The sequence below is a fragment of the Fistularia commersonii genome, chromosome 23 (genome assembly GCF_037954325.1).
Source record: "Fistularia commersonii isolate RoL2024-O1a breed Wild chromosome 23, RoL_Fcom_v1.0, whole genome shotgun sequence".
NCBI lineage: Eukaryota > Metazoa > Chordata > Actinopteri > Syngnathiformes > Fistulariidae > Fistularia > Fistularia commersonii.
This window is the reverse complement of record NC_141306.1, coordinates 14,700,121-14,718,110: the sequence shown is the minus strand read 5'-3', so window position 1 is coordinate 14,718,110 and position 17,990 is coordinate 14,700,121. Positions and strand designations below refer to the sequence as shown.

At 47.8% G+C, this 17,990-nt stretch overlaps 1 protein-coding gene across 1 annotated transcript in view; it reads right to left on the bottom strand.

Annotated features, from left to right (window-relative positions):
* Nucleotides 1-1,629: 1,629 nt before the first annotated feature.
* onecut2 (one cut homeobox 2) overlaps nt 1,630-17,990 on the bottom strand; it is a 24,965-nt gene continuing 8,604 nt past the window's right edge. Inside the window, exon 2 of the mRNA XM_086170326.1 lies at nt 1,630-1,924. Within this exon, the coding sequence (XP_086026452.1) occupies nt 1,635-1,924 (290 nt within the window). The 3' untranslated portion in view covers nt 1,630-1,634. The remainder of the gene's footprint in view (nt 1,925-17,990) is intronic.

The following is a 17,990-nucleotide window of genomic DNA, read 5'->3' as shown; positions in this document are numbered from 1 at the left end:
TTCGTCGACGGGTAAACGGAAGGCGGTTGGTTTCGACCGACGGGGTTTTCGTTAGTGTGGAATTCTTTGGGGTAAATTACGCGGTGTGTGTGTGTGCATGCGTGTGTGTGTGTGTGTGTGTGGTAAAATAGCAGGGTTTGACAGGAAAAGCAGAGTGGATTTCAGCCGCTGTTTAGAAAAAATGGCATCCTGAGTTTTCTAAGATGTGAAGACCACTCGGCTTGGCAGGGAGCCCCGGTTCTATTGCAAAACAAATGTGCTTCAAGATTGTGCTCACATGCGTCGCGCACACACTCGTGTACACTCGCTCTGCGCTGAGCGCTAAACATGCTAAGAAGGTCGGTTATCCTGTGTGTGGGCTCAAATGATGAGGACCGTTGCACGTGTGTGTGTGTGTGTGTGTGTGTGTGAGAGTGTGTGTGTGTTTGTGCTTGCATATTAAGCTGTTTTTAGCCACTTTAAGAGCCCCCCGAAAGAGTCGCACCAATGTTTGCTCTCTGTCTTTGGTCAAATTGGTTGTAACCGTAATGATATTATGAACAAATAAAACCTCCAGGTTTATATATATGAATAAATGTATCCATTCCCGAGATCACCTTATTGTACGCCAATCGGTTTTGGAGTTTTTGGAGGGAAATTTGACACGTCTTATTTTAAAGAATTGCAATAACGCTCGTTGTGTTCTTAACCGTCACGTTGCTATGACTAGCGGCTACATAGCATGATCGTGGTGTTGTGTTTTCGGGCAAAGTGTCGCTCGGTCGCCCACCTGAGCCGGATTACGTGACTGACGAAACAGTCCTACGTGAAGGACGTGTCGGCTCAGAACTCCAGCTCGTCCGCAAGAGCGTTCGTCCGTTTGCTTCCCGGTGCGATCGACAGAACTCTCCGGTTTGCGGCCGCGGGGCTAGTTGAGCTCTCTGGTCCGGACAAACAGCGCTTCGGGTAAAAGGGAATTATCTCGAACGATTTAGCCAAATGTTGCCGAGGCCGAGAATTAACGTCGATCTCATCGCGGCCGAGGGATAACTCCGTCGTCCTGGAAACGAACACCCGGCCGGACACGTCAGGTCGAAATCGTATCGAAGACTCCGAGGCCGGCGCTAAAAACAAAATAGAGCTCGTCTTCCGAGCGAAAAGGAATCGCGGCGTCGGAAGGTTTGAGGGGGTTTCCGCTCCTCCCGGAGCGTCTCGCACATTCTGCGGTCGTAAAGCTTTTCCTAGGTTATTTGGTCGGTCGGTTCCTAGCTTATATTGCATAATAGAAAACGCACGTCGTCTTCTAGTCTTTGGTATTTGGGCTAGTGTGTCGGCTGGTGGCCGTTCGAAGGTTTGGGCGCCCCTCCCGGCCCGGTGAGGTCGATGCGTTCTGAAGATGAGCTTCCCCTCCGGGTCGGTTATGGATCGGGGATGAATTTGGACAGAAGGCGGTTTGGCTATAAATAAGTGGTCACAGTGAGCAGCCCCTCTCTCGGTTTGTCGCCTCGGACAAAAGCGACGGACAAAAAAAAAAAAACAGTCAAAAAACAAAATGTAAAAGGTTCGGTTTTTCCTCCCGGCTCCCCCCGGGCACCCCCGTGCCCCGAAACCCTTCGACCGCCCCCCCCTCCCCTCCCCTCCCTCGCCATCTATTATCACGCTTTGGTACAAGTGCTGGACGCTGAAGATTGGGCGCCGGGGCTGGCTCCGTCATCTGTCCATTTGTCCAGGCTCCGGCGGCGGGCGTTCATGAAGAAGTTGCTGACGGTGGTGAGTTCCAGGCCCAGCTGCTGCGAAATGGTGAGCTGCATTTCCTTGGACGGCCGCTTGTTCTCCTTGAAGATGGCCAGCAGGGTGCGTCGCTGCAGGTCGGTGAAGACCAGCCGGGATTTCTTTGGTGTGTTGTTGCGCTCCTTCGCCGTGTCCTGCTCCTTCCGTTTGCAGGCTGAGGAGAGAGAGGCGGCCAGCGTCATGCCACGAAACACAGCCGGATCACGACCTCGGAGCGGGTCCGCAACCAGAATCCACATCTCGCCACGTTATCATCTACGCACTGTTACTAGTTTTGCACCGTCACGGAAAAATCCATCATTATACATCATTATATGTGTTATATCAGGTGTGCCCGATACGTCGATGTGTAGTGTGTGTCGATGGCGCGGCATTAAACCCAGACGTCGGCCGATCCTCCTCGCTATGAAATTTGTCACTTGACTGACAGCCGATCTGTGCGATCTGACCTTTTCTGACACCGGCGTCACTGCGCCTTCTAGCAAGCTAGCGAGTTAGCCGCCAATTTATGTCTTCTAAACTTACGGGTTATAAAAATGAGTGGGGGAGTCGGGCCGAGTAAAAAGACTAAAACGTATCATTTCCGTACGGAATGGGAGGCGGACTTTTTACTTTAAGACCTTAAAACACTTTATAGCATTGACTTTGACACTTTACAGTTTTATTTGTATTTCTTATTCTCCCTCCTTCCTACTATTATTTATTATTGTTATGTTTTACTTGAAACTCTGGCACGACAATTTCCTTCGGGATAAATAAAGTTGTTCTTATTCTTATTTTTCTCTGTCATTTTCAAAGTGCGTTGCTTCATCTGCCCGTCTGTCATGGCGATACCGAAAAAGGGAAATGTGGAGCAGCGTTTTCAGAGCGTTCATAAAAACTACAGCACCGACTGTAGTTTTGACTCCATTCAAGTCATCAGAAGAAGGTATTTACCAAAAAGTACTCTGTTATAGTTTGCCAGAAGGGTTCATGCACTTATGCAACATCCACAAACATTTGTTGTGCAAAGTATATCAATAGATATATTTATAGATAGATATTCAGCATTTTTAGTGGAGGTAGATCATTTTCACATGGTCATTTGAAAAGTAGCTCACAAAGCAAAAAAGTGTTATATTGTATTATACTCTACACAATAAACCTTCAAATGATCCTGACTTTTCTGTCAGTTTCTCATGAGGCAGCCTTTAAAATAAGAGTTTGAAAAATAATAGTCGTAACATTATTATCATTATTATTATTATTATCATTATTATTGTTATTACTATAATAATGATAATGGTAATAATAATTATTATTATTGTTGTTATTATTATTACTATTACTATCATCATTATTATTATTATTACTATAATAACAATGATAATAATAATAATTATTATTATTATTGTTATTATTATTACTATCATTATTATTATTATTATTATCATCATTATTATTATTATTATTATATTGTTACCCCTATTATTATTCCTAATAATAATAATATTAATGATGTTAATCACAATTACAACACAATGCTAATGATCCTAAAAACAAATATAATTAATCATAAATAAATAAGAAACAAACATAGATCGCTATAATAATGGGTGTAATGGCGCTGCAGTGGTTCGTGTCGTGTTATGGAAAATGACTGACAGATAATCTTATCAATCATTATCATCTACTGTATTAATAATCCTCGCGCTGCACGTCTATTATTAGCACTCCTGCTAATAATAGTCATTATCCAGGATCTCTGCAAACTGCAACAGTCGCAGCCTCTCGGTGCTCTGATGTTGCAATGATTTCCACTATTTCTCCTTTATCGTCACTATTTTTATCACCGGTGTCTATAAACCTCAAGGAAATGTATCACCTTAAATCAGACGCCTCCATTTTTATTCTTTCCTTAAACTGATCAATGTTTTTAAAGGTGCAGAGAATCATTCACGTGATCTGTGGCCTTTTTAAGATGATGACAAGGAAAAAAGGAAGCGGCAACACAACACTAAAAACCAAAACAACAGCTGATGCTGCATCTCAGACCGGGAGGAGGAGGAGGACGAGAAGAAGGAGGAAGATGAGGAGGAGGAGGAAGACGAGAAGAAGGAGGAAGATGAGAAGAAGGAGGAAGACGAGAAGAAGAAAAGGAGCAAGAGGAGGTGTGTTTGATTTGATTACCTCCCTGCATTAAGTATGCACGAGTCAGAGCCTGGTTGATCAATACCAATCAGGTTAAGGACTCAATTCAGTAACAAAACTATTATGTAAGTCGAAACTGGCTGTAAACACACACACACACACACACACACACACACACACACACCTCGGTCTCCCCTCAGCTCTTTAACACGGTGTTAAGTGACCCGACGAAACGATGTGATTAAAAAGAGCGTCTTCGTCTTGGTGGCTGAAATCGGACGCGACCTTTCGGTGCACGTGAAAATGTGGAGACGTCCTCTGCCGCGGGCCTACTTTCTCTCGTGGATTTCCAAATCTCTGCCACGGATGCTCTCACGTGATCACGTCTGGTTATCAATATCTTGTCCAAGAACACGAGTCGGGAGACAATAAACGCCTGGAAGGCGAGGGAGTGAATGTGCAATGTCATCAGTCAAACCTTGCGCCTGCAGTTACACCTTGTTGCAGATGAGAGGCGCTGTAGATCTTTAGCGCGTGTGTGTGTGTGTGTGTGTGTGTGTGTGTGTGTGTGTGTGTCTCAGAGAGGAAAACAGAAACATTAAAAGAGCGAGCTATGTTTGTTTGTTGTGTATGTACGTATAGTGAGATACTTCTAAACTATCAATACTATCAGCGGACTCGTGTCATTGCTCTTCACCTCAAAACATCTCAACATTTTGAATTTCTTGCTCACGTTTGTAATTCTAAGAATCCTCAGCCTGCAGTCAGATGGAGGTGGTTTTAAAGAGTCAGATGGACGTGGGTTTTAAAGAGGTGCCAGAACTTCTTTTGTTTATTCAAACATGAGTCTGTGCTTTGACTTTGGACCTGGTCATCTGCAGGATGAATCCTGGAGGGGGTGTGTGGGCGGATATATGTGTGTGTGTGTGTGTGTGTGTGTGTGTGTGTGTGTGTGTGTGTGTGTGTGTGTGTGTGTGTGTGTGTGTGTGTGTGTGTGTGTGTGTGTGTGTGTGTGTGTGTGTCAACCAGCATGTTTGCAAGGGGCCACTCAAAGGACGTTCCCACTCAGGACCTCGTTCTGTCGCCTGCAAGCGTGGCCTCCAGTTTACTTAGTTCATGCTGTCGGCAATGTTGACACACACACACACACACACACACACACACTTGTAAAAAATGAAAAAATGCAAGAAATCATTTTTACTCTATTATTTTACTGTTATAATGATGATAATACTAATGATGATATTATTATTATCTTTATTATTCATATTAGTATTTTAATTTATTTATAGTAATAATAACAATGATAATGATAATGTTCATTTTGAAATGTAATCCTGCTGAAACAAAGTCAAAATGGATGGAATGCATTGAATGGGATGAAATAAAATGTCAAAAATGATGTTTTACAAATGTAATTAGTAAATAGAGGACATTGGTCGATACAAAATAGGTATGAAATTGCATTTTCTTCCTTTTGCCTGATCATGTGTAATCAAACGGCCTCAATGACGACACTTTGATCGATGGCTAAATTCTCATGTCGCCGCACGCTTTGGGGTTAAAAGCGGAAAATGAGCGTCCGCTTATCGATGAAGTCGCTGCGGAAAAGCAGGTTTTCTTCATCGATCGCTGGATCTCCAAACGCAGCAAAGAACCGCAAACTCCGCTACGTCAAGCGGAAGCGGCTCGGTTCAACTCGCCGTGGATTTCCACACCAGCTCGCGAGCAAACAGGCCTGAAACGGATACGTAAATAAGTAAATGGCGCCGGGCCGTCAGAACCAGCGGGGTTTTATTTTCTTCTTCTGATCCAGGTGACGCCGAGGATTAAATGGGCAATTATATTATTCAAAAGGGGTTTATGGGTTTGGCGGGGCCGGAGTGAGGAGGGCGGCGAGGGGTCGGGGGCTATTCTTTAAAGGTAGGCCGCGATCGATGGGATCAATACGGCACGGCTGCTCCGTCTTTCATCAGTTCTCCGGGTCTCTGGCGCAAAGTGTTGCTAAATGCGTCTCTAACGGCAAACAGGATCAGCAGAAATTCACCCGCCTCTTCGCTTTTCATTTTGTTCAGTCTTTTTTCTCCCCGGTCGCCACGGGTGGTGATTAAACCTCATCTTAAGAGCCTCGTCGAGCGGCAACGCCATCGCCCCCATAACCAGCGGCGACGTTTAGACCTTTTCTAAAAGTAACAGTCAATCAAAATGTAGCCACGATGTCAACAACGTCTATATAATCTGCAGCAAAAAGGCTTCATGTATACACTTACATACACATGTGTGTGTGTGTGTGTGTGTGTGTTGTCGCTCTAATAATCAGTGTGTGATGCTGCAGGTGAGGTCAAACAAATGTTCTGGTTTGGATCCGGTGACCCCGCTCAGCTTCCGGGTCCCTCCAGGCTGCCGCGGTGTCGCGTTTCATCCGCCCGAAGCCACGCGGCGACCGCACATCAACTCGTCCGTCGATACGACAAATGAATATTAATAACGGCGTATCCGTTTCCGGCGTCGTTCCCGCCGCGGGCGCACGCTCCGGAGGTCCAGATGTTTTTTATTACAAAAGGCGACTCGGAGAACCGTCACCCTCGTGACGCGTTCGGCTCTTCCTTGAGAGAAACAGCTTGAAAAAGGACGAATCCGCGGCTCAACGTAGACGCCGCGTCCAAGCCGAGCGCGAGCCGAGCCTCTCGAAAAGAGGGTGGAGGCGTCGTCCGTCAGGAGGCGACGTCTCCGGCGGAAGGCGATCGTTACGGTGTCTCGCCGACAGCCGCGCCTGTTTGAATCCACCCAGACATCTAGGACGCGTTGACAAAATGAGGCCGACCAGGAGGTCGAGTCATTCGGCGTGAGGCCTTTTCACGCCGCGCTTGCAGCGCGTCGAACGAAAGACCTCGGCCCTGGAGAAGCGGCGACGCGCCGTCAACGCGTGAACGCATATCGTCGGGATTTAAAGAGTCGAGGGCTGCTTTCACATCCGGACGAGGCTCCGGTGAAGCGGCCCGGAGGACAGAGACTTCCTGGGTGCCGAGGACACCGAGAAGCCGCGAAGAAAGGAGTGAAGTGAGCGTGAAAGACGGGCGGAGACGAGGAGCAAAGAAGCTGGGAGGAAAGAGCAAAGATGTGAAAAAGGAATCCGAGGGCGAGTGGAAGAGTCATTTCGGATCCCGTTTGCAATCCGGCTGCTGATTTGAGGAGTTAGACGACTTGCAAATGGCGTGAGTTAAAGCTGAATTTGCCAGGCGGCGTCCCTCAGGGGGCCAGATTAGGCCCGCTGTACTTCAGCCATCACATTTGACAGCAGAGAAACCGCCTTGCATCCCTGACAACGCCAACGACGCTCTGTTTGTGTTGCGTTCGCCGCGGCCGCTACCGGAAGACACCGGAGATCGGCTCGTTGGAACCGACGTCGCGGAAAGTGCTGGCGGGTAAATCAGGGCGTGCAAACAGGAGGGATGGCGGGAGCAGACGGAGGATGCCAAGGACCAAACAAAGAGCGAGAGAAGAGTTTGCGAATCGACGGCATCGGACGCAAAGTCACGAGATGACGCTGCATTCTGGGAATGCAGCTTTAAAAACAAAAAGGGCCGAAACGGAGAGCTTTATCTGCGGCCGTTTAGCGAGCGCCATCCCTCACGTCTCTCTCCGTCCCAGACTCTTTGTGTTTTACTGCCTCTCCGGTGAGTTTCATCACCATTCCGCTTCCTTTGTCTTTCTCCTCCGTCATTTCTTTCCCCTCCTCGGCTCGGCCCTTTCTGTCTCATCACTCATCTTTTGTCTGGTCTTGGTTTTTGCTTTCATCATCACTCTTTTGTCTCCATTATCTCTCTGCTCCGTTGGCTTCTCCCTCTTCCTCCCGACCTCTTTCACCCACTCCGTCTTTTTTTTGTTATCGGTGGCTCCTCGCCTCCGTCTTTCTCCTCCTCCTCGCCTTCCGACTTTCCCTCCCTCCTTTCCCTTTCCTCTGCCTCTCCTCCCTTCTTGCGCTCTGCATCTTTTTTTATTGCACCATTACCACTTAAGCCTGGGTATCCATTACACAGAGGGCATATAAGTGCAGGGTAAGTAGTAAAGTCGCCCCTCCATGTACACTTCGCCGTTTGCGTTTGGCGCCACGACGGGAGACTTCGACACTCCGTCATGAGCCGACGAGGGCCGAGAGACGCTCCGGTTAAATCTGTAATCAATCGCGCCGTTGATATATCGTGCGGTCGCCGTCTGCGTTATGTGGCCGCGACTGTTTTCCCCAAATAATGTCAACCTCTACTTGCGCCCCGCCGAGGTCTAACGGCTGCCGTCCGGGGCGTAAAGGTCACGTGACTGAGTTCGCCGGAGGCTTCGCCGCGTGTTTTCAGCGGGAAACCGGCCGTCATTTCTGGACTATTAGCCGCTACTCTCGGCGGAAACAATGACGCGGCTGATTTGTGGACTTTTCCAGGCAAGCGAGCATCGCTGTCGGAGCGTGGATATTGGTCCCGGTCGCATCGGACCGATGAAATGTGGACGGTGCAGAACGAAGACAAACTAAGCCAAAGACAGACTAAGAGGGTGTGAAGATCGAGATCATGACTTTTACTTTTCTAACCGGGTGTTTTACAGCAACTGCTGGGAAAAAGCATTTATTGTACGCATATCAACAAAAGCTAAAAGAAATCTTTCTTTGTAAACGTCTCACGTCGAAAATGGACTCTTGCCCGTGAACGTGCGATCATTTTTTCCTTTTCAAAACGAGCGGTTGCGGCCTCTATTCACGTGCGCTCGACAGTCCGAAATCCGAGTGTTTCATTTCCTTTTAACAGCGACGCTACCGTTAAATACCACTATTCCCAGTTTCAGGGGTGCAGGTTGTGTTTCAGTTTTGGGGGTGTCCACGCTAGCCGGTGCGCGGGGGAACCCCGGATCAGACGGACGGCGCTTCTGTTTCCTGGCCGGCTTTCAAACTACAAGGTTTGAAAGCGCAACAGAAGCTGAGACAAAATCCAAGATAATGAATGCTTGCTGCTAAAAAGTTAGTGCTAAAATGCTAATTAGCGTCATTGTTAGCCACGCCCTCTTACAACGAGCACATGGTCGTGACAACCATCATCTCACCGAACCTTCCGACAGAATCATCAAGTTCCATCGTGATGCGGGAACTTGAAACCTCTCGGAATCACAACAGAGTGGATTTCACCTAAACGTCATAAAGGAACACACACACACACACACACACACACACACACACACACACACACACACACACACACACACACACACACACCTTAATAGGCTCATTTCAGGCTGCTGACTCAGTTCTGTGTGGTGTGTGTTATAAGTGCCCACGTGACTGGCTGTGTATCACACACACACACACACACACACACACACACACTGTCCCAACAGCAAGGGAGTCAACATGAGACAAACGTTGCATTTCTTTACGGTTTGTCCCGATGACCTCGGGTCCCCGTGTTTGTTGTTTAGATGTTTGCAACGACCTTGAATTGTTTGCTTTCTGCCGGCGGCGCCGCCCAGTGTGTCCACAGTGATGCAAGCCGGCCGTGAGCCATCACAGGCCGCCGCCAAGAGAACGGCGTGGAGCGGCTTCGCGCTCGGACAGGAGCCACAGCGAAGCCCCGCCGCCCTGCAAACACATTTAATGTAGAATATCACAGCACTTCAACTCTTACACTCCCCCCCCACACACACACACACTCACACACACACACACACACACACCGGCTTGCGCTCAAGTATAGAGACCCGCAGCATTCTAGCACTTAGCAATCAGCACTGCACTATACGGTCGTGTGTGGTTGTGCTTAATGCACCGTGATCATTTCCTCCTTCCGTTTTGATAACCGGAAATGGAGCGGTGATGCAAGTCACTCTTGATTTATCAGAAGCGGGAGCCGGAGTGCAACCACGACAAACGTTTAGTCTTGTACCGTGGCACCGGCACCGCTTCTCTTTTCTCCTGAAGAGGACGAATAGCTTCTTCTTCTTCTTCTTTCGGCTTTGCCCATCAGGTGTCTCCATTATGAGTCAACTTTCTCCATCTAACCCTATTCTCTGGATCCTCCTCTCTCACACCATCTACCCTCATATCTTCTCTCACTACGTCCATAAATCTTCTCTTTGGTCTTCCTCCAGACCTCTTGCCTGGCAGATTCACCTTCAGCAACCTTCTACCCAGATCTTCACCATGGTTTGGACATGAACACTCCTTTGTTCATGTCCAAACCATCTCAAACATCACTTTGTCTCGGTCATACATGTCCTGCACCCCTGTGACAGATTCTTCTTCTCCTTTGGTCTTTTCCCTTCAGGTGTCGCCACAGCGGGTCAGCTTTCTCCATCTAATCCTATTCTCTGGATCCTCCTCTCTCACACCAACTACCTTCATATCTTCTCTCACTACGTCCATAAACCTTCTCTTTGGTCTTCCTCCAGACCTCCTGCCTGGCAGCTCCAATTCCAGCATCCGTCTACCAATATATTCTCTCTCCCTCCTCTGTCCATGACCCAACCATCTCCGTCTGGCTTCTCTGACCTTCTCTCCAAAACATCTAACATGTGCTGTTCCTCCGATGGACTCATTCCTGATCCTCTCCATCCTGGTCACTCCCAAAGAGAACCTCCACATCTTCATCTCTGCAACCTCTAGTTCTGCCTGCTGTCTTTTGGTCATTGGAACAGTTTCTAGTCCAAACATCATCGCTGGTCTCACCACTGTCTTGTACACCTTTCCTTTTATTCTGGCTGACAGTCTTTTATCACATATTGAAGCTAAATCAAATACATTTGGAATGAATGAAAACACACATCGAAACCGTTATTCACGTCGCCACGACCTTCGCCGATCAGAAAGCCTTATTTGTCAAGGCGGCTCTTTGAAAGGGTTCTGCAGAGAGAGGCGGCGTGCATTGTGCTTCGAGTCAGATACAAAATACCGTCAAGGACAAAGATTTGGGACGGGATGTTGCAGACGCAGGCGGAGTCAGGTGATGTTAGCATGTCGCTACAGGCGATGTTAGCATGTCGCTACACGTCATCGTCGTTCGACGTGACCGCCGGTCGCTCGTTTAAATGTAAATAACGTCCGTCAGGACTCGTTTACGACCCGTTTGGCCGTTTATTGAGGAAGTCCGTCTGCAGACACAAACGCGCTCCAGTAATAACTGTGAATGCGTGATAGATTTTGGTATTTAAGAAACGGACGTGACCACCTCCTCCCCACGCCCAAAAAAGAATTCAGTCAGTGAATCGAGCGTTTCATCACTAATGTAACGACCCGGAAATCAATATCCTCGTCGATATTATGACGGTGGTTAAGGACGCGCTATTGTGTGAAACACCAGGACGCGTGTCGGGGCCTCCAGATACCTGCCACGCCTTCCCTTTTTCATATCATTTTATACATGTTTAGATATAATTTATACAAAAAGGGGTTTTATGACTGAATTTATGGGAGATCAAGGAGTGAAAGCGCGTGTGTGTGTGTGTGTGTGTGTGAGCAGACAGGCAGACCTTTGTCCGATGATCTCACTGCATACTGTGTGGACATACAGATTATGCGCAGATAAAACATCTTTGCGTGCGCGCACACACACACACATACGCACACACACACACACGCACGTACGATGTAATGGATCTGCGCTTGTTTACCAGGAGAATGACGGCGACCAATGGGAGCGTCTGCAGGCGCAGTGATGTCATCGAGGCGATGAGGAAATGGCCTCAGAGGGTTTGATGTCATGCAGCGCCTTCTCTGTCATCCTGTTGTCACCTCTCACCAATCCTGATAGGCTTCCAAGCAACGCACTGACAAACCGCTTGCGGGAAGCAATCGTTTCACGTAAACATGACCGTAAACAGCGGGTTCGGTTGAGAAAAGTTTTCAAGAATTCTAGTTTAATAATCTCGCGGGACGGAATCCTTTCCCGAGCTTGAAATCCGCAAAACGCGTTTTCTATCCGATCCGTGAACGTCAACAGAATAAACAATAATCCGCCTTTCTACCCATCGCTTTATTTTCCTATTCATTTACAAAAGCATCTGCCGCATATCTGGAGGCCGTTTAATCTAAGACAAACATAACGATGAGTCTCACACACTCACACACACACACACACACACACACACACACAAGTAAAACTGCCGGTTAAAAAAAAAATATTGATTGTCTGTTAAAGTCAGTATACAGTATTGATTTGTAAAGCAGCTGCTTTGTGTTCTGTCAGCTCTTGTTTCAGGCTTCTTCTGGTTTTCACGTTCCTGCACGTTCTCTTCGTGGAACTGCGGGCCGAGAACCAGCGCAAATCGGGAATCCCGCCGTTCGGCGTCCATTTCTGGGGAGACGGGGCTGAACGTTTCCGGGAAAAACCGTGGCCGACCTTTGACCCGCTGAATGTTGACAGTGAGGGGAGCTGGCTTTGGATACCCCAAATGTAGGCCTGCATATGTACACACACACACACACACACACACACACACACACTGAACCGCTAATAGATGATGAGTTAACCAACCTCGCTCTCTTATCAGCTGTGTTTTTTTTGGCGTCCGGCAGCCACCGCCGCTCCGTCTCACGCCACGCGGTCCGAGCAAACACGGGCGGAGAGATAATACCCCGCGATCGATACCTTGCATTGTTATCGGTGATTGATCAAAAAGGAGGCCGGCGGCTATAAACGGACATCCTGGCGAGCCGCTCGGCGTTGCTCTTGTCTCGGTGCGATCGGCGGCGGCGGCGGGTCGATCAGGTTTCCCGATCTTTTTCTTAACCCTTTTTTATCGGAAGCGCGTTTGCTGGATTCGGCTTCCCTCCCGAGCGTTTCTTCACGTTTTTCTCCGTCCCCATTAAAAGGTCGTAATCCCTACGATCGAATGGCGGCCCTCCAATATGAAAGGTAATCCAATAAGAGACGGATCGGGCTAAATGAATCCAGTTATGCGGCCCGATCAGATGGAGGAGGATTCCCCCTCAAATCCATCTGTCTGATAGGCATCAAACCTGAGCCGCCTCTAATGCTTTTTACCGGCGAGCGTGTCGGGAGGAGGGAGGCCCGCCGAGAAAATAAGAACAATGTGACCCCTCGGAGTCGCCTGGGTGTTGACTCATCAGCACAAACAGTGCAAATGATAAGCCTAAAGGTCAGCTAAATGCAAACTCTCCAGGTGAGATAACAAGGCCCATTTATCATCACACCAGCAAAGGGGGAGAAAAAAAAAAAAACCCAACAGGATTTCAGCAGCGAGTGCGAATCCAGCGGCATGCGTGAGCTCTTCCCCCGGCAGAGCAGCGTTCGAATATTAGCTCCGCTTTATGGGCTTATAAGGCCTGGAGTATTCTGTGCAAACACAAATCATTGGAAAATAAACCTCTAATATCATTGTAATCCACATATGAGCGTGTATCTATGAGCTCCTGCCAGGTGCCAATGCATTGATTTCTCATGATGACTTTCTCCTCAAATTGATGAATTTCTCATCAAATCGATGAATTTCTCATCAAATCGATGAATTTCTCGTCAAATCGATTGATTTCTCGTCAAATCAAAGAATTTCTCCTCAAATTGATGAATTTCTCATCAAGACGATGAATTTCTCATCAAGACGATGAATTTCTCATCAAATCGATGAATTTATCATCAAGACGATGATTTTCTCATCAAATCGATGAATTTCTCATCAAATCGATGAATTTCTCATCAAATTGATGAATTTTGCCTCAAATCGATGAATTTCTCATCAAGACGATGAATTTCTCATCAAATTGAAGAATTTCTCCTCAAATTGATGAAATTCTCATCAAACTGATGAATTTCTCATCAAATCGATGAATTTCTCATCAAATTAATGAATTTCTCATCAAATCGATGAATTTCTCATCAAATTGATGAATTTCTCATCAAATCGATGAATTTCTCCTCAAATTGATGAATTTCTCATCAACTCAATGAATTTCTCATCATTTCTTGCATTCTGAAGGCATGAAGCAGATCAGCGGCAGAAGAAAAAAAATAATCCTCAGTCAGTTGGAAATAATCGAACTGCAAAAGCGAAGCCTTCGGATTAGAAGAGAAGTGAATTGCGTTCCTGGTGTTGAGCGTCGTAGAAAATATGTGAAGTCTATCAGAAGACAATCGGTCGGGATGATTTTCCGAACGCTCCCCGATCAATAACCTATATCTACGAGGGCCCCGATCAATAACCTATATCTACGAGGGCCCCGATCAATAACCTATATCTACGACGGCCCCGATCAATAACCTATATCTACGACGGCCCCCAGGCTGGCGTCCCTCCAAGCGAGGAGGCCCAGCACGTCCAGCCTTCAGGACCGAGTCAAACGGACTTCACTTAGGCGGCTACGATAGAAGCGTACGGACGAGCCACTTCACCAGCTGAGGCTCCTCCGTTGTGCTGCTCACAAGCAGCTCTGACCGGTTAAGACTAGTTAAGGTCATCTTCTACGTCACCGCACCTGTCGGAGGCGGAGCCACCGAGGAGCGCGGCCCAAAACGCCACGGTTCAAACGTAGATGTCAAACGCCTCGTTCCGACCGTTCGACTCGGCCGTCCTGCGGGTGGAATCGAGCCGCCGGGCGACATTTGAGGGCCTGGACTTTGCTTTTGTGGAAAAACACACCTCTCGCCGTCGTCCCTTCACCGAACCCATGGATCCATCCAGATGACGCGCCGTCTCATCGAGGATCGACTCCCACGACTCCGGAGGTCCTCGCTGAGTTGAGTCGCAACGGACGCGAGGAAGACGTTGACTGAAAGGGTCTCCGTGAACCTCCTGCACGTGTTTGGACGGCGGGAGGAACCCGGAGAACCCCGAGGAACCCGGAGAACCCCGAGGAACCCGGAGAACCCCGAGGAACCCTGAGGAACCCCGAGGAACCCTGAGGAAGCCTATGCAGACACAAGGAGAACGTGGACACTCTCTGGGAATCTGAGCGAGGACCTTCAGCTCATGGACGGATAACAGCTGCTTCAGAACGATGTGGCATCGATCGCTGAGCTTGTTCTCGTGTGGAGATGGAAGTGGTACGGAGAAGGTGACTTCTGAGTGCTACAGGACGGGTGGAACCACAGGATGATCTGCATCCTTCAGACGTCGCCGCTCAATGCTTGGAAGACGCTTTCCCTTCCTTTTATTCTCCTTTTGCTGCCTGCTTGGAGCCTTCACACACTTTAGCGTTATTAATATCCAAGCTTTCAGATACAACTTCTGCCTCTCTGTTGTGTACCGTCAGCACACACACACACACACACACACACACACACCTCTTCCAGGAACTGGTCTAGATCAAGTTCCTGCAGATCAATGGAGATCTGGGTCCGAACCGTTTACGTTATCGTTGCCAGTATTAATGCTGTTTTAATCTGCTTGGGATTACGGCCATCGATCCAGATCATCCGTCCGCCACGCCGAGCATGAACACACACACACTCCAGAAAAGCACGGATATGTACACACACACACACACACACACACACTCTTGGCTGGATTCAAAATAAGAGCAGCGGCCAGGAGGACAACAAACACAAACACGCATCTGCTTGTCGGAGTTGGGTTTCCTTGTCCGATCGCCATCAGCCCGAGTATTGATCGCTTATAGATACGTATCAGCGTATTTGCATACGGAGAGGCGGCGGCCGAGGGATCCAACAGAAATAATCGCCGGCTCAACGGAAGTCTGAGAAAGCAAAGGGGCTCGGGATTTCACCCGTCTTACACGGTATTATTACTTTTATTATTATTACTATTACAGTATTATTACTCCATCGCTTCTATGCGAAACGTTCATTTCAATCGAGCTGATCGAGGAATTAGTCGATCAAACAAAATGGAACAATAACGGCTCTCGATAAGAAGCAGATCGGCTGTCGGAATGAGAAGGTCTAGTTTTTGAGACTTTCTCCGTCAGAAAAATATTCTGAATTTTCTTGAAAGCTCCGTCAGAGGGGAGATACTTAAAACTATTGATATAAGAAATAAAAAATGATCGGGGAGCTAAAAGGTTGCCTTTATATGATAAATGGCCATTTATAAAGTCGCCTGTTAACAACTACACATACGATTTATTCTATTTCATTTCCTCCCCCTGGTTTCCATCCCGACCGTTTATTTCAACCGTTCGTCTACGACTCCGTCGATCTGCGGTGAAATGATTTTGGGCGGGTCGAGGTCAGCGGCCGCCGCCGCCGCCGCCGTCCTTAACTTTTTCATTCCAGCTGTTGTTGCGCCGCCATAAACCCTGTCTGGGGACGGACAGGTCGGTCCGGCCCGTCGCTACTCATTACACCTGCAGACAGAGTTATTTCAGCGGCGCCGTGACATCAATACTAACGAGGAAGGAAGGAGGGATGGAGGGAGGAAGCGTGAATGTAGAGTGGGAATCCGGAGGAAAACGCCGCGGAAAAGCTTTGAGATATATTCCGTGTTCGGCGTGCGGATTTTTCAGTTGTCAAGCGCGGCGTTAAAAGAAAATACACTTTGTCGGATAAAGGATTGATTCACGAGATACATTTTCTATTTGAACGTGTTGTTGTTTGCGCTCCTTGGACGCTTGTTTTGGATAAATAAGCGATCGACTTCTATCGTCCAGGTCGAGGGTCGGGAACCTTTTTGACTGGGATGCCAGAACAGCCTAATATTTCTGAATATATTTCACTGAGAGCCATATAATGTTTTTAACGTATAATAAATTAAATATCGACGGCTGGAATGCAAAACCTCCTATCTGAAAAAAAAACCCACTTTTTTCAGGAAATGAAAAAAAGTATGGTCTTTGTTAAAGATATTCAAGAATATTCTATTGTTCGCAGACTATATTTCTAGGTCATAATTTAAAAATACATAGCATGTATTTTTACCACTATAAGTGTATTTTTCCTCATTTTTTCTGCTTCATTGCGCACATAGGAGTTTTGTCATGCGACATTTATGTCAAAAGACAGGGTGGATTATCTTGCAGATAGACTGAAAATGTGGAGCCGTCCCATTTCTCACCATTCGGTGCAAAAACACAAAATTGAAAAATTTGCATTTTGCACTCCAGCCGTGGATAAATATGACCTTTAACGCGACCTCTGGTGCTGCATGGATTCCTCCAAAGTGCGGCTTTATATTTGACCGTTTCACCGATGCAATTTTATCACTGCATTTTAGACATAACGCAGATCAAAATGCAAATTCCTCCATCCGCGCAGCCCGGAATGCACCGTAAACATTGTCTTTTTTTTCTTTTCGGCATCCTCTCCATTACCAGGGTCGAGGCGGTTAAACTAGTTGACTGTCTGATCAACCTTTACTATGACACGGCCGTGCTCGGAAGCCATACCTAACCCTGTCCCGGGAAGCCGGTGAGCTCTAACATCTGTCAAATAATATTATTGTTTCCAAGTTAGTCCGTCGCGAGGCGCGATTACCCATGTGACGTGACCTGCCGCCACTCTATCTTCCCCCTCAGCAACAGCTTTCGGGCATAAAAGTGCAAATTGTATTTGTCTGCCTGGTAAACGAGGGTCTGTTTCTCTCGATTGAGCGACGGAGTTGCCGAAAGCCCTCGGACTTCGCCGAGGTTCTTAAAAGTAACGAGTCCTGAATGTTTCGGTGAAGGGAATCGATGAGCCGGTGATTCTTGGGCACGACTCAAGCAGAAAACACTTTTTACCAGAACGCAAGTTTGCGCCGATGACAACGGCCAATCGGCGCGTGTTGCGGAAGTTGTTTGTGATGCGACGAAACCCGTCTCTGCTCGCGCTTGACAACGTTCGTTTCCCGCTGAACCTCCTGCTTGTTCGGGAACCCGGAGAACCCGGAGAACCCGGGCAGGCATGGAGAACGTGGAGGCGGGAGATATTTGACTTCTTCTAACCGGCCGGTTCCTTTTCAGATTCCTTCCCGTGATGAAGCTCCCGGCAGAACGTTCTCTGGCGGCGACGTTCTGGATCCCGGCGCCTTCGGAACCTCGTCCGTCTCGTTCTAAGCGGCTTATCGGGCCGGGCTTGGCGGCGTCCAGGGAGCCGATGGTACCGGCAGGGTTTTCAGTGGCAAAGATATGGATGGTTGCACACTGGAACCCTTCCGCCCTC